Source organism: Salvelinus alpinus, chromosome 12 (assembly GCF_045679555.1).
Source record: "Salvelinus alpinus chromosome 12, SLU_Salpinus.1, whole genome shotgun sequence".
NCBI classification, from domain to species: domain Eukaryota; kingdom Metazoa; phylum Chordata; class Actinopteri; order Salmoniformes; family Salmonidae; genus Salvelinus; species Salvelinus alpinus.
This window is the reverse complement of record NC_092097.1, coordinates 33,774,004-33,790,894: the sequence shown is the minus strand read 5'-3', so window position 1 is coordinate 33,790,894 and position 16,891 is coordinate 33,774,004. Positions and strand designations below refer to the sequence as shown.

Genomic DNA, 16,891 nt, shown 5'->3' with positions numbered 1-16,891 from the left:
CAGTGTATTAAATACTTGTTCTCCCCACTGTATATCTCACTAGGTCAGGGTATTTAAGTCTCCATATATCCACTAATTCCAATATATCCATAACATTGATGATTTCCTTAAGTGCCTGAGGGTGATAGTTTGTAGTGTGATTTCCTTTCCGGTCCATAGAGGTATTTAAGACCGTATTAAAATCTCCCACTATAATAATACAGTCTAGTGTTGCTTGTAGAGTTGATAAATTCTTATATATATTTTCAAAGAAGCTTGGATCATCATTATTCGGACCGTATAGGTTAATAAGCCATATCTGTTTATTGTCCAATAACATATTTAAAATAATCCATCTACCTTGAGGATTTGTTTGGACAATTTGCACATTTGGATCAAAATTATTGTTAATTAAAACCATCACCCCTTTTGAATTTCCTTGCCCATATTTCGCCCCCCCCCCCAGTTCTTTTTCCACAAAACTTCATCTAAAAGTGTTGAATGGGTTTCCTGTAAACAATAGATATTATAATCCTTCTCTTTTAGCCAGGTAAATGATGATCGTCTTTTCTTATTATCTGCTAAGCCATTACAATTGTAACTGGCTATACTTATTTCACCACTTACCATAATGAGACACAACTTTCAATTATTTTTATCAAAATATATAAAATAAAATATTTAGATTCCGTCTCTCACAGTTGATAAACCTACGTCTCTAACCTATGATAAAAATTACAGACCTCTACATGCTTTGTAAGTAGGAAAACCTGCAAAATCGGCAGTGTATCAAATACTTGTTCTCCCCACTGTATGTTCCTCTTTTTCTGTAATATGGAAGAAAAATAACTTACACACTTTCATCCAAGTATGTTTTTATTCAACATCAAGGCATAGCCAGTGAAGTTAAAATGTTGTTTTAGAAAGTGCTAAACAGAAAACAAAAATATTATACAACTGTACTGTTTTTACTTCAGATTCTCCGTCCACACTCTCCTAGATCTTTATTATCATATAAATATTTAATAACAAGCAATATCTAAAGTAAATGGATGGTTTTGTCACTGAACTGTTTTTCTGTTAGTAAGACAGGAAGGACTATGACAATGATCTGATTACATTTAGGACTGTTCAAAATCATAACTGCAGATGTAGGATCTTAATTTGAGCCAGTTTGCTACAGCATAAAAATTATTCTGCAGCAACTGGACATGTGGATTATAATAAATTGACAAATTTGTAGGGGTTGATAAATGTGTTCGGGCAAATCAAGTTTAAAGTGGAAATTGGAAGCCTTTCTAACCTCAGATACACTACAAGATTGCATTTCCTGTAGTGCAGGCAAATTCCTGCAACAGCATGATCAAATGCAGACACGGCATCTGTAGTTGAACAAATCTGAATATGACAGTGAAAATGTTTTATTTTCATCTACACAGACATTTCTGGGCTTTTACTCAGTACCGATGAAATCTCAACACTAGGTGGTGCTGCTGAGCTCATACATCCAGTTTCTTCTTCATGGCCAGCTTGTAAAGGATCTGGTAGCCCTCCCAGGCGTAGATCTGCAGCTCCAGTAGATTGTACTTGGGAAAGTACACTAGCGGTGCGTCGTCGTTGGTCACCATATTACTGACATCAAATACACACTGGACACGCGAGGGTCTGGGCTCCGCACTGTTGTAGACCATGTACACCGTGCCTCAGATGAAGGCTCCCTCGGACACGGCGTGTCCCACATCTGTTCGATGTCGAGCGTGTTGTCATCCATTTTGTCCAGAGAGATGTGCCTCTCAGTCTCCTTGGTGGCATACACTTAGATGGCCCAGAGGCCCTCCTCGTCTGCCTCCAGGTCAATGACCGTCTCCAGGCTTAGGCCATATACGGGGACGTGGTCCTGGACAGGGAAGACAGTGTTGTCCGCCACAGGTCGTACTTGATCAGCCGCAGCTCCTTGCTCTCCTTCAGGTAGTACGCGTGGTTGTTGTAAACGGTGTGGCCGCTACCTCGCCAAGGGGATGGCAGCTTCATGGTCTTGGCCATAGATGTGCCCAAGGAGACGGTGAAGTCCCTGATGGAGCCAAACTCATAGAGGGTGTCCTCATCTGTGCCGTTGAAGACGTAGACCTTGCCTGAGCTGCTGCCCACGTCTTTGGACCTCCAACTCACTTAAAAATCTTCATGGATTTGATGCTGGATATCATGTCCCTGCAGTCTGGGAGAGGAGAAGAGAGGTACATGACCCTTCCTGGTCCCACTTTAAATTTAGTTGGACTAATATGTTTTTTACATGGTAGTTAACATTACACAGCGGGTTCAGTGTAATTACAATGTAGACATTGTTACAGTCCCACTGTGATATCTGTTATACCAATATCATGAGACAAACTACAACATACCATATAAAAAAAATTTTTTTAGCTTATTTTCACTCCTTTCACATGATCTGAAGTATGTTCAGATGTTCAACCTGATTGTGTCAGAAGAACCTGCCCACTTAGTCGGCAACAGCACTCATCTGATTTCATTACTGGCTAAATTAAAAAACTATTTAATTACAAGTGTGTGGCAATGTTTATTAAGATCACAGGCTATTAAATCTAATTAGTCACTGCCTACTCATTTTTGCTCTAGTGCAACTGAAACCAGATATTACAATTAAATTGGTGCATAATTTAGAGAATGATATTTGAATCAGCATCCCATCTTCACCTTCATCTATGTGCTTCATCAGCATGCTCTCATACAGGAACTCAGTAACTGTCCTCCCACTTCCTGTACTTCAACAACCAAGTGTAAATAGTTTCCTGAATACCTGCTCTAGATTTATAATTATGCCTGCCAAGAAAACCAGATGGTGTTCTATATGTTATCAACCCTAACCTTAATGTTTTACAGCAGAACAAGACGTGTTAAGCACAACATTGAATGAAAGCCACTTAAATTATTTAGTAAGGGCCTCTGAGAGTAGAATCCTGATATGAGGGTAGATTGATTTTCTAATTTAGTTACATGACAGTACAGCAGCTGAGACACTTGGCCTGCATACACGTTTATAGACATCTCATACCTGTGGCCCACTATATCTCCACTCATCATGTAGAAGAAGACTTGTTAAGGAAACAAGGCCTCGCATTACCGCTACTGCTGAGTTTACTTCATATATTTGTCCTTTCAGTAGGCCTATGCCAGGCAAATTCAAATATGGACCTCGAAGCTAGTTCCACTGCTGATTTTTATCAATTAATTCTTCCCCTCTAGGGATTTAGACCTGGGAAGCCAGGTGGGTGCAATTAATTACCAGGCTTGCTATGATCCTCTTAGTAAGTAATCATGTGTCTTTGTCCCCTCAGTATGTCTGCCACATCTCACCTGTGGCCTTGTCGCACTTGGCCTTGCTCTTCTCCTTCACCACGGTCACCTGTTGCTCCACCAGCTTGTCGTCAAGGTCCACGCAGGGCTGCGCCCCGTTCTGTGTCTCCAGGTAGTCCATCTCGAGCTCCACGCGCGTCCCCACACGGTTCAGGTCTGTCCTCAGTGTCTCCTTGTCCAGGGTCTCAATCCGGGCAACCATCTGCTGCTTGAACTCCGGCAGCTCTGTGGCATAGCAATTGGTCTGCTCGTACCACACCGAGATATGGTCCTGGTGGGAGAGGTGAGGTGAGAAGAAGACAGTTAGAGCAAGTAGTCCTGGAGGCATATGGGTGCTGTCCCTATTTCACAGGATTAATTAACACCCTGTTCTCTGGGGCCACTGCCACAGTCATCACCAATGGTATGGCTTCTAAAGAACCAATGGTATGGCTTCAGGCTCCACAGGGGGACGAGGCAGGGATGTTTCTCTCCCTTGCTGTTCATTCTGGGCCTGGAACCTTTGGCCATCCCATTAAAGGAGAACAGAGACATTAAAGATGGAATCTGCAGTTTGGGGAAACAGTGCCACTGTCTACCCCACAGCCGGTGTTTTGCTTTGTTGGCAAAGCTAGGAGGGTGTGCAGAAAAGTCAGGATTATAGTTGTATTCAAGAGCCGCTGGTGTGGCTAGGAACTAGGAAAAGACAGCTACCAACACCACAGAGAGGGAAGACCAGTGGATATAACACACTGTGTGACAGCGTTGAAGTGATATGCAGCAATGTTTTTCAATTAAAAAATATTCCAAGTCCACAGTATACTGAATTATCACCTGATATATTATTTCAGGTGGATGTATCACATGGGATTGTGTGAAACTTACTCCTCAGCCGGACATGTCCCCACTTGCGCCAGCTAATATCTAGCTTTTCGAGTGGTGCTGGTAAGATGCTTCCATAGGGTGGTCACATGTGCTAGCAAAGCATAGGTCCCGAGTTCGTGCCAGGTATAGGCCAAATCGGGGGAAATGGTATTTGCTAAGCAAGCAGTGTGACCTCCTTTGCACAGACAGCTGCAGGATGATTAAGGAGTCTCACTAAAACAACATTAATACTCATTGTGTATTTAGTTTTCAATTATTTTTCCATTTTCTCTCTGCATTGTTGGGAAGGGCCCATAAGCATTTCATTGTTAGTCTACACATGTTGTTTACGAAGCATGTGACAAATAACCTTTTATTTTATTTGATCAACCTGAATTGGCAAGTGTTTTACCCTTTTTTTTTAGAATGACTCACTGGCTGGAAATGAACCGAGAGGTTTCTCTGAGTAGTTACAGTCTCTCAATAAGCAACTTGTTTGGGAGGTATTATTCATGCAGTCAGAGCACAGAGAGGGAGAAGCCAACTATTTTCCATCTGAGAAAGCAAGAGGGAGAATGGGATGTGGGTACAAGATATTTGGCAGTGAAGCAGTGGAGTTGTGTTATTGCACATCAACACCTTGAAGTGAGCCAGCTGGTCAGTCTTTTGCAGAGAAATTGTCCAAATAACTCCATGTATAAGGCTTATACCACATTAGGGATGAATATAGGTTACTTTAGGTTGGGAGGCGCTTTTTATTTTGTTATTATTCGTTTTCTATGTTTTGTAGAGACTGAAATCCATTGAAACATATGGTTGATGACTCGTATCACACTAAAATGCAATGTTTAGGCAAGTTAAAGCAAAATATTGTTTGCACAGTTGTCACTATGTATTAGAAGTTGTCACTCTTGACTAGAAGTTGTCTCTCTTGACTAGAAGTTGTCACTCTTGATTAAAAACTAGTTGTTCACTCCTGTTAGTATTTGATTTAGTTTAATGTGTTTCGAAGTAAACTCTTAAGCATTGATGGGAACCAAATGCTTGTGCAACGCTGAGAGTGGAGGAAAACCTTTTTGCCAAATAGAAGATCCTTTCTCCCCTCATGTTTTTATTGGAACAGTAACCTTCTCTTACATAACCAACATTCAACTAGCTCAGGCTGAACCTTTTGTCATTGGTTCCCTTTCCTTTTCCTCTAACATAGTATTATATAACTATAGTATTATATACCTATAGTATTATATAATTAGTTTCACTCTGTTCTACAACTGTTCATATGATGATTTACATTTCTGACAGAGCCCATTGTCCATTGTTCATGTTCACACACTACTATCAGTCAAAATGAGAAGTGGTTGGTTAAATTAAGCTGTCATTCCACGTATGGTTTTCACAGCTTTTCACATCAAGTTCTCATCAAGTTCACATTACAGTAAGTTTTATCTATAATATGACTCATCTGATGAGACGTCTGATTTATTCATGTGCACGATCATATAGGGTCTGGCAAGTCCCATTTTGATTTCCACATGCAAGCATTTTCGCATAATGTACAGCAGAGGGTGGTACGGGCGGCCCAATACATCACTGGGGCCGACCTCCCTGCCATCCAGGACCTCTATATCAGGTGATGTCAGAGGAAGGCCTGTTCACTCTGCTACCGTCCGGAAAACGGTACCGGAGCATCGGCTCTCTCACCAACAGGCTCCGAGACAGCTTCTACCCCCAAGACTGCTAAATAGCCATAAGACTGCTAAATTGTTAATTAAATGGTTACACGAACTATCTTGCACTGACTATGCACACTCACAAGACTATATACACACTCACACTACACTGACACTCTCACACACAACCCACCCCCACGCACACACACACTTTCACACTTTCACACTCATTATTTGCTGCTGCTACTCTGTTCTTAATTTTACTCTTATTATTATCTATTCTGATGCCAGGTCCTTTGACCCTGCCTTTATGTACATATCTACCTCAAATACCTCATACCCCTGCACATTGATCTGGTACTGGTACTTCCTGTATATAGCTTCATTCTTGTGTATTTTATTTTTTATTTTGTATTATTATTTTTAACTCTGCATCGTTGGGAAGGGCTCGTAAGAAAGCATTTCCCTGTAAAGTCCACACCGGTTGTATTCGGCGCATGTGACAAATGCAATTTGATAACAGTGTTTGCTGTTTTCACACCTTTCACACAAGAGACTATGAGTAATACGAGTGGCGCAGTGGTCTAAGGCACTGCATCTCAGTGCTAGAGGCATCACTACAGATCCTGGTTTGATTCCAGGCTGTATCACAACCGGCATTGATTGGGAGTTCCATAGGGCAGCGCATAATTGGCCCAGCGTCGTCCGGGTTTGGCCGGGGTAGGCCGTCATTATAAATAAGAATTTGTTCTTAATTGACTTGCCTAGTTTATTTTAAATAAATATATATATAAAGTTGATTTTCAATGTCATGTCTCAGTTCAATTTAATGATTGAAATTACAAATCCACTCTGTGAATGTAGGTTTTCTAATATGTACAAAATCATAATTAAAGTATGCCTACATCAATCCCTTGAATACCATAAACATCCTGTCCCTGTCAAATGCTTTTATTGTTTGATCTGCAACTATAATTCAGTCCTTGGTTGTTTTTTATTATTTTCGTTCAATGCCATTGCCCAGATTGTACATGTACTTTTTCTCTTGATATGTTTTTATGTTTCTTCTTGCTTAACTTTTTGCCTGCATGTAAGGAAGTATCTTAAGTGTTTCTATTTGAAAACTGATATGCAAATAGAGTATATTGTAAAAGATTATCATGAGAAATAGTAGTAATTTGTGTCATTTTGTGCAAGAATATGCCAGATAGAAAACATACAGAGATCATGCTAGAGATCACAGAAGAAAACCTGACAGTTTGTCTGTGGTTTTTAAGAATGTGACGCAGGATAGTATGTCTAGAAGTAATGAGCTTGCCAGCCAGACACACAGAGCGCAAGCAGCTGAGACACTTCTCTCTGACCACAGAATGGAAATGTATGATAACGACAACTACTTCTACAGCGATGACAATGACACTGACCTGCTGTACAATTACAGCTACAATCCAACCAACCTTGGGGAGCACTCCAACTCCAGTCTTCCCCATTCTCACATCTACCTGCCACTGCTTTATTTCTTCATGTTTTTCACAGGCTTCCTGGGAAACCTCTTTGTGATCATGGTCATGGGCAGCAGGGGGAAGAGGGGTGGGCGTCTAGTGGATACATTTGTGGTTAATCTGGCGCTGGCGGACCTGGTGTTTGTCCTCACCCTCCCACTGTGGGCCGTCTCCTCCAGTCAGGAGGGACACTGGCCTTTTGGGAACCTCCTCTGCAAACTCAGCAGCTACATCATCTCCGTCAACCGCTTCTCCAACATCTTCTTCCTGACCTGTATGAGCGTGGACCGTTACCTGGCCGTGGTGCGCCTCATGGACTCCCGCTTCCTGCGCAGCAGCCAGTGTGTGCGTTTCACCTGCGCCGTTGTCTGGCTGCTATCCCTGGCTCTGGGTACCCCCTCCCTGGTGTACCGTAGCGTACGTACCTCCAACGGTGAACCCTTCTGTCTGGAGGACGAAGAGTCGTCCTTCTTCCAGGGTCTGAGCCTGACCACGGTTTTCCTGACTTTCGCCCTGCCAGTGTTCATCATCCTCCTCTGCTACAGCTCCCTCCTGGCCCGCCTGCGCCGACACTGTGTTGCCACGGGCAACCCCCATGCGGAAGCCCGCCGCCGCCACTCTCTCAAAATGGTCTTCACCATCATCGTGGCCTTCGTGGTGTCTTGGCTTCCCTTCAACATCTTCAAGACCCTCCTAATTGGTTTCAGGCTGTCTGGGGCCGATCTGAGCAATGAGACCCAGTCTGTCCTGAGTCAGGGCCTCACTCTCTCCTGCTGCTTGGCCTTCCTCAACAGCTGCGTGAACCCGGCCATCTACCTGCTCCTGGACCACCACTTCAGACGGCAGGCGGAAAGCCTGTTTCTGAGCTGCGTGCGGAAGCGTGGGCTGCACCAGGGCTATGCCTCGTCCACCGACTTCTCCTACAACGGCACCTCAGAGAGCTGTGGCACAACAGCCTCCAGAACTCATTTCCAATCGTTCGACCAGAAAGTCTGATAGCAGGGTTCTGCACATTTTATAGCATTTCTGTAGTCCAAAGCCCTAAAGGTTGAAGTGAATAATTTTGTATTATGATTTTAGGTGTTACTGTATGTAATTCTAAAATTCAGTGAAAGCATCCACTATAATATATTTTATGTATAATAGTTATTTCATTATCATTAATAGTTTGAATTGATGTTTGCATTCATATTACTTATTTATTTTGCTTTCTTTTTTTAACTGAACAACCATATTTTGAATATGATTAATTCACCAGTAGCCTGTTAATTATGATTGTTAACATTTGTAAATTCATAATAATATTAAATAGCAATTTGTTAACAGTAACATTAATTTGTTAGTGGTTCATTTCTGCTGTATGAAAACTATTACAATAATATTCTAAATGGTTTTCCATGTTCATATCATTAGTAAGATGACATTTTAAGCATTATAAATACAAATAATACACATTTTTGAATAAATTGGGTGTTTATATGATTGCTAATAACTACTTTTTCCCAAACTATGTCATAGTTTACTAAGTCGTTTTGCAGTTTAACAATGGCCATTCAGCTGAAAACATTCCAAATTAGGTTAATATCAACTGTAATGCTTCGATTAGATTTGTGTGTACTTTTTACAATAAAGCAACACAGAAGAATTAAAACAAAGTTGAAATGGTTTAAGCTATATTTTAGGCATATTGAAAGAAAGCATAATAAAAAAAAAAGTCATATATAACAATTCCTCATAAGTAGTTCCTATAACTTTATTGTATCGAAATGCTTATTTTTATAACATAACTTTACCATTCATAGCTTTTATAGGCATTACATGTTCACGCTACATAGTAACATATTGAGAAGTCAAAACACTTCTCAGTTTATTTCTTCAGTGACTAGGTAACTCATCAAAACAAACTTACCAATCAAAATAGATCCAAAAGCTCAACAATGTTTTCTCTACTTCCTCAAAATGATTGGACTTGCACTCAAATCAGTGGCAAACTGCTGTATTTGCAAGTTAGAGTGCTGGTTGCTGCCCAGTGGCAACAAAATAACATCCACTTTGATTGATAAAACAGATACTCTCATAAATGATACAAAATGAAACTTCATTGAGATAAGAAGAGTTCTTCGCATGGGATTTTGTTGGCTGGTTATATGACTTGAAAGTTCAAATGTTCATTCATGCCCACATGTTTTTTCAGTTGCATTTGCACTATGAATCATCCAGTTTCAAATGATCTTGAGAAACTTGGGTTAGATGCCAGTCTGTGGGAACCTAAAGCATAACTGTACTTCAGCCGAAGTTCCCTTCAGACATGTGAAAAAACTGCATTGGATCCCAGACCTGACCTTCTGTTCCACTTAATCAGAATGATGGCAGGTTGTTGAAATGGACAATTAACTTCACAGTTTAATGCTTGCTAGTCATACCAAGTCACTGAAAACTATACTGAATAAAAATATATACGCAACATGGAACAATTTCAACAATTTTACTGAGTTACAGTTCAGATAAGGAAATCAGTTAAATAAATTCGTTAGACCCTAATCTATGGAGTTCACATGACTGGGAATACAGATACTGTAACGGCAGCCTTCCTCCTCTTCGTCTGAAGAGGAGGTGTAGCAGGGGTCGGACCAAGACGCAGCGTAGTTCGTGTTCAACATGTTTAATAAAAGACGATAACGTGAACACTACACGAATACAAAATAACAAATGTGGCAAAACCGAAACAGTCCTATCTGGTGCAGAGAACACAAAGACAGAAGACAACCACCCACAAACCCCAACACAAAACAAGCTACCTAAATATGGTTCCCAATCAGAGACAATGACTAACACCTGCCTCTGATTGAGAACCATAGCAGGTCATACATAGAAACGGACAAACTAGACACACAACATAGAATGCCCACCCAGCTCACGTCCTGACCAACACTAAAACAAAGAAAACACAAAAGAACTATGGTCAGAACGTGACAGATACGCCTCTGTTGGTCACAGATACCTTAAAAAAAAAAAGGAAGGGGCGGATCAGAAAACCAGTCAGTATCTGGTGTGACCACCATTTGTCTCATGCAGCGTGACACATCTCCTTCGCATAGAGTTGATCAGGTTGTTGATTGTGGCCTGATTGTTGCCCCACTCCTCTTCAATGGCTGTGCGAAGTTTCTCTCTATTGGTGGGAACTGGAACACGCTGTCGTACACGTCGATCCAGAGCATCCCAAACATACTCAATGGGTGACATGTCTGGTGAGTATGCAGGCCATGGAAGAACTGGGACATTTTCAGCTTCCAGGATATGTGTACAGATCCTTGAGACATGGGGCAGTGCATTATCATGCTGAAACATGAAGTGATGCAGCGGATGAATGGCACGAAAATGTGCCTCAGGATCTCGTCGCGGTATCTCTGTGCATTCAAACTGTCATCGATATAATGCAGTTGTGTTTGTTGTTCGTAGCTTAAGCTTGCCCATGCCATAACCCCACCGCCACCAAGGGGCACTCTGTTCACAACGTTGACATCAGCAAACTGCTCGCCCACACAACGCCATACATGTGGTCTGTGGTTGGGAGGCCAGTTGGACGTACTGCCAAATTCTCTAAAATGACGTTGGAGGCGGGTTATGGTAGAGAAACTAACATTCAATTCTCTGGCAACAGCTCTAGTGAACATTGCTGCAGTCAGCATGACATTTGCGTGCTCCCTCAAAACTTGAGACAACTGTGGCATGGTGTTGTGTGGCAAAACTTCACATTTTAGAGTGTGTGTAATGTGTAATGATCATGCTGTTTAATCAGCCTCTTGACATGCCACACCTGTCAGGTGGATGGATTATCTTGGCAAAGGAACAGGGATATAAACAAATTTGTGCCCAGAATGAGAGAAATAAGATTTTTTTTATTTCAGCTCATGAATCATTGGACAAACACTTTACATGTTGCATTTATATTTTTGTTCAGTGTAAGTTATTGCAAAGTATCAAGTCACAGTTATTTCAAATTAGCACATACAAAATGCATGCGTCATTGGGAAGGCCCCGTAAATAAGCATTTCACTTTTAGTCAAATACAATTTGATTTGATCACTAATGAAGATGAGATGATTTTGCCTAGCAGAATCCTTATCTTTTGACCAAGAGGTCTCTCTGGCAAGGATGTGGTTCTCTTCTCAAATGGTTCCTTTAGTAAACCCATATCACTTTATAGTAGTTGTTGTTTTTTCTGCAGGGGGTCAGGCTGAGGGCCTCACCGTTGGGACTTTCCTTCTCTGTCAATCACACCACATGAAATGAGAAGCATGGCCCATTACCCTTTAATCTCACTGCCAGGCCCTGCTTTAGGTGACAGGGTGCGAGGCATCTGTCAGTTTCCATTGGTGCTCTCTGTGCTCGCAGTGATGAGAACAAACGTCCTGTCATTTTCTCATGGCATTATCTGTACCCGCTGGCACACGGTGTACACTCAGTTGCTCAATTTGAGAATGGTTGTGAAACCTGTTTGAGTTAACCTTACTGGAGATTGACGTGTGACATGTAATCATTAGGCCTAGGTGAAGTCCTTCAACAAAACCATCACAAATTGAACATCGGATGATTGATAGGTGATATATTTTTGAGAGATAGACGTGTAGCCTATACTCAATGACAGTAGAGCAGTGGATGTGTTTACTTCAATTCTGTGGGCAGAGAGAGCAAATGAAAAAAAGAGAATAGATTTAACCTAGATAAGACGTGAGCTTATGCTCTAAAGGAGTGTGCAGAAGGTGTGAAAACAACCAGAACCTCAAAACAGTCAACACCCCACACACTGAAGTGATCACATGGCACTGGCAGACTGTGGTTTGGTTTCATTTCCTTCATTGTAAAGGAACACTGAACTACAGTTAGCATATGAAGTATTTTTACTTTATAGTGGTCAACACCTAGATAGGACATTTAAACTAATTGGCTGATCGGTTGTTCCTTTTTAAAGGGTGAAAATACAGGAAAAGTGTTTATCTGCGCTGGTTTCCTAGTGGCTCATATACACTATATATACAGTATAAGAAAGCATCAGAAATTGATATTTGGCAGCCTTACCAAACAATTTTTTAAAGGGTGAAAATGCAGGAATAGTGTTTATCTGTGCTGGTTTCCTAGTGGCTCATTTATACTATATATACAGAATAAGAAACCATCAGAAATTGATATTTGGCAGCTTTACCAAACAATGTGCCTTCAGAAAGTATTCATACCCCTTGACTTATTCCACATTTTGTTGTGTGACAGCCTGAATTAAAAATGTATTAAATCAACAAAAAATTCTCAACCATCAACACACAATAACCCATAATGACAAAATGAGAAAATGGATAACAGTTCATTTTAAGGGGTTCTTATTACAGTGTAATTACATGTGTAATTACACTGTAACAAGAGTGTAGTTGATTGTAATAACTCATAGTTACACTGTAACAACATGTAACTGGTGGTAATTGCAGTCTGTAATTACAGAGGTGTAACAACGAATGCTTGTTACCACGCTTGTTACAAATGGGTAAGTGTCCACTAAATTCACCAATTTAGTGTTTTGTTTCTTCTCAGCTGCATCCGATTCAGTAATAACTATCACAAGGTTGTAATCTCGTGGACAGATGCGCTGGGTGTCCCGAAGTTACATAGGCTCTAATAACCTACCCGTGACTGCACACTTCAACATTTCCACTCAATGTTGTTGCTAGCACTGGCCACCAAAAAGTGTACCATATGGGTTAACTTGGTTGAGTTTACAAAAATAGATAAGGTGTAGGTTAATCTCACTGACTGAGGTCTACCAAACAGGTGTCATCCTCAAGTGTGAGGATAAACACAGAGTACATGTAAAATCTGCATAAGAACAATGTAATTACTAGGTGTTTCCCAGGATTTAGCTAGTTAACTAAAGAGTACCTTGAGTATCTTGAGTGGTCCTTGCTTGTAATTAATGTGTACTTTTATAGTACATTACCCATTCTGACAACCTGGCTCTAATTTTAAAGCTTCTGGAAGGACCATCCAAGTGAGAAAATATACACAGTAGTACACCACAGAGTACATGTGAAATCTGCGTAAGTACAATGTAATTACTAGGTGTTAAACAGGATTAAGCTAGTTAAAATTAAGTGTATCTTGAGGGGTACTTGTAATTAATGTGTAGTTATACAGTACATTACCCATCCTGACAACCTGGCCCTAATTACAAAGTTTCTGGAAGCACCATCCAAGGGAGAAAATAAACACACTATTACACATGTAATATCTGCATACGTACAATGTAATTACTAGATGTTACACAGGATTTACCTAATTAAAATGAAATGTATCTTGAGGGGTTTTATATATTTATATATAAAACTTATATAAACTTATATAAAACTTGTTTTATATATTTTTTTATTTTTTTATTTCACCTTTATTTAACCAGGTAGGCCAGTTGAGAACAAGTTCTCATTTACAACTGCGACCTGGCCAAGATAAAGCAAAGCAGTGCAACAAAAACAACAACACAGTTACACATAAACAAACGTACAGTCAATAACACAATAGAAAAATCTATGTACAGTTGAAGTCGGAGGTTTACATACACCTTAGCCAAATACATTTAAACTCAGTTTTTCACAATTCCTGACATTTAATCCTAGTAAAAAGTCCCTGTCTTAGGTCAGTTAGGATCACCACTTTATTTTAAGAATGTGAAATGTCAGAATAATAGTAGAGAGAATTATTTATTTCAGCTTTTATTTCTTTCATCACATTCCCAGTAGGTCAGAAGTTTACATACACTCAATTAGTATTTGGTAGCATTGCCTTTAAATTGTTTAATTTGAGTCAAACGTTTTGGGTAGCCTTCCACAAACTTCCCACAATAAGTTGGGTGAATTTTGGCCCATTCCTCCTGACAGAGCTCGTGTAACTAAGTCAGGTTTGTTGGCCTCTTTGCTTGCACATGCTTTTTCAGTTCTGCCCACACATTTTCTATAGGATTGAGGTCAGGGCTTTGTGATGGCCACTCCAATACCTTGACTTTGTTGTCCTTAAGCCATTTTGCCACAACTTTGGAAGTATGCTTGGGGTCATTGTCCATTTGGAAGACCCATTTGCGACCAAGCTTTAACTTCCTGACTGATGTCTTGAGATGTTGCTTCAGTATATCCACATCATTTTCCTACCTCATGATGCCATCTATTTTGTGAAGTGCACCAGTCCCTCCTGCAGCAAAGCCCCCCACAACATGATGCTGCCACCCCCGTGCTTTACGTTTGGGATGATGTTCTTCGGCTTGCAAGCCGCCACCTTATTCCTCCAAACATAATGATGGTCATTATGGCTGTAACGGCAGTCTAAGTCGTCCTCCTCCTCAGACGAGGAGAGGCGAGAAGGATCGGAGGACCAATGTACAGCGTGGTAAGTTTCCATAATTTAATGACATGAAAACTAGACAAAATACAAAACAACAAACGTACTAACCGTCACAGTCCCGTGTGGCACAAACACTGACACAGGAGACAACCACCCACAAAATCCCCAACACAAAACAAGCCACCTATATATGATTCTCAATCAGGGACAACGATTGACAGCTGCCTCTGATTGAGAACCAAAATTAGGCTGAACACAGAAACAGACAAACTAGACACACAACATAGAATGCCCACCCAGCTCACGTCCTGACCAACACTAAAACAAGCAAAACACATAAGCACTATGGTCAGGACGTGACAGTACCCCCCTCCTGAGGTGCGGACTCCGAACGCACCCCTAAAACTCAAGAGGAGGGTCTGGGTGGGCATCTGTCCGCGGTGACGGCTCCGGCGCAGGACGAGGACACCACTCCACCATTGTCTTTGTCCCCCTCCTTAGCGTCCTTTGAGTGGCGACCCTCGCCCCCAACCCTGGTCTAGGAACCTTCACAAAGGTCCCCCCTAGATAGAGGAGACAGCTCAGGACAGAGAGGTAGCTCAGGACAGAGAGGTAGCTCAGAACAGAGAGGTAGCTCAGGACAGAGAGGTAGCTCAGGACAGAGAGGCAGCTCTGGACAGAGAGGCAGCTCTGGACAGAGAGGCAGCTCTGGACTGAATGGTCGCTCCGGACTAGTGGCAGCTCCGGACTGAGTGGCAGCTCCGGACTGAGTGGCAGCTCATGACTGGAGGGCAGCTCATGACTGGAGGGCAGCTCATGACTGGAGGGCAGCTCATGACTGGAGGGCAGCTCATGACTGGAGGGCAGCTCCTGACTGGCTGGCGGCTCTGGCGGCTCCTGACTGGCTGGCGGCTCTGGCGGCTCCTGACTGACGGACGGCTCTAACGGCTCGGGACAGACGGGCGGCTCTGACGGCTCGGGACAGACGGGCGGCTCTGACGGCTCGAGGCAGACGGATGGCTCAGATGGAGCTGGGCAGACGGATGGCTCAGACGGCGCTGGGCAGACGGATGGCTCAGACGGCGCTGGGCAGACGGATGGCTCAGACGGCGCTGGGCAGACGGATGGCTCAGACGGCGCTGGGCAGGCAGCTCAGACGGCGCTGGGCAGACGAGCAGTGCAGGCGGCGTTGAGCAGACGAGCAGTGCAGGCGGCGTTGAGCAGACGAGCAGTGCAGGCGGCGTTGAGCAGACGAGCAGTGCAGGCGGCGTTGGACAGACGAGCAGTGCAGGCGGCGTTGGACAGACGGCCGACTCTGACCTGCTGAGGCGCACAGTAGGCCTGGTGCGTGGTGCCGGAACCGGTGGTACCGGACTGGAGACCCGCACCTCAAGGCTAGTGCGGGGAGCAGGACCAGGGCTCTGGAGACGCACTGGAAGCCTGGTGCGTGGTGTAGGCACTGGTGGTACTGGGCTGGGGCGGGAAGGTGGCGCCGGATATACCGGACCGTGAAGGAGTACACGAGCTCGTGAACACCGAGCCTGCCCAACCTTACCAGGTTGAGTGTTCCCCGTAGCCCTGCCAGTGCGGCGAGGTGGAATAGCCCGCACTGGGCTATGCTGGCGAACCGGGGACACCCTACGTAAGGCTGGTGCCATGTACACCGGCCCGAGGAGACGTACTGGAGGCCAGATGTGTTGAGCCGGCTTCATGGCACCTGGCTCGATGCCCACTCTAGCCCGGCCAGTGCGGCGAGGTGGAATAGCCCGCACTGGGCTAAGCACGCGTACTGGGGACACCGTGCGCTCCACCGCATAACACGGTGTCTGACCAGTACGACGCCCTCTCACTCCACGGTAAGCCCGGGAAGTTGGCGCAGGTCTCCTACCTGACTTCGCCACACTCCCCTTTAGCCCCCCCCCCCCCAATACATTTTTGGGTGAGCCTCTCGGGCTTCCAGCCGCTCTGCCTTGCTAGCGCCTCATAATGCCGCCTCTCCGCTTTCGCTGCCTCCAGCTCCGCTTTGGGGCGGCGACACTCCTCTGGCTCTGCCCAGGGTCCTTTACCGTCTAGGATTTCCTCCCATGTCCATTCCTCCTTGTACCGCTGCTGCTGTCGCTGCTGCCCGTTTCCACGCTGCTTGGTCCG

General features: G+C 43.3%; 1 protein-coding gene and 1 pseudogene across 1 annotated transcript; one reads left to right on the top strand and one right to left on the bottom strand.

The window, feature by feature from the left end:
• Window positions 1-913: 913 nt before the first annotated feature.
• LOC139535280 (olfactomedin-like protein 3A) lies at window positions 914-3,746 on the bottom strand (annotated as a pseudogene).
• A 3,447-nt stretch (window positions 3,747-7,193) lies between these two features.
• On the top strand, window positions 7,194-8,855 carry LOC139535239 (probable G-protein coupled receptor 25). Its single transcript, XM_071334573.1, has one exon. The coding sequence runs from the start codon at window positions 7,235-7,237 to the stop codon at window positions 8,360-8,362; it is 1,128 nt and encodes a 375-aa protein (XP_071190674.1). The 5' UTR covers window positions 7,194-7,234; the 3' UTR covers window positions 8,363-8,855.
• The last annotated feature ends 8,036 nt before the right edge of the window (window positions 8,856-16,891 follow it).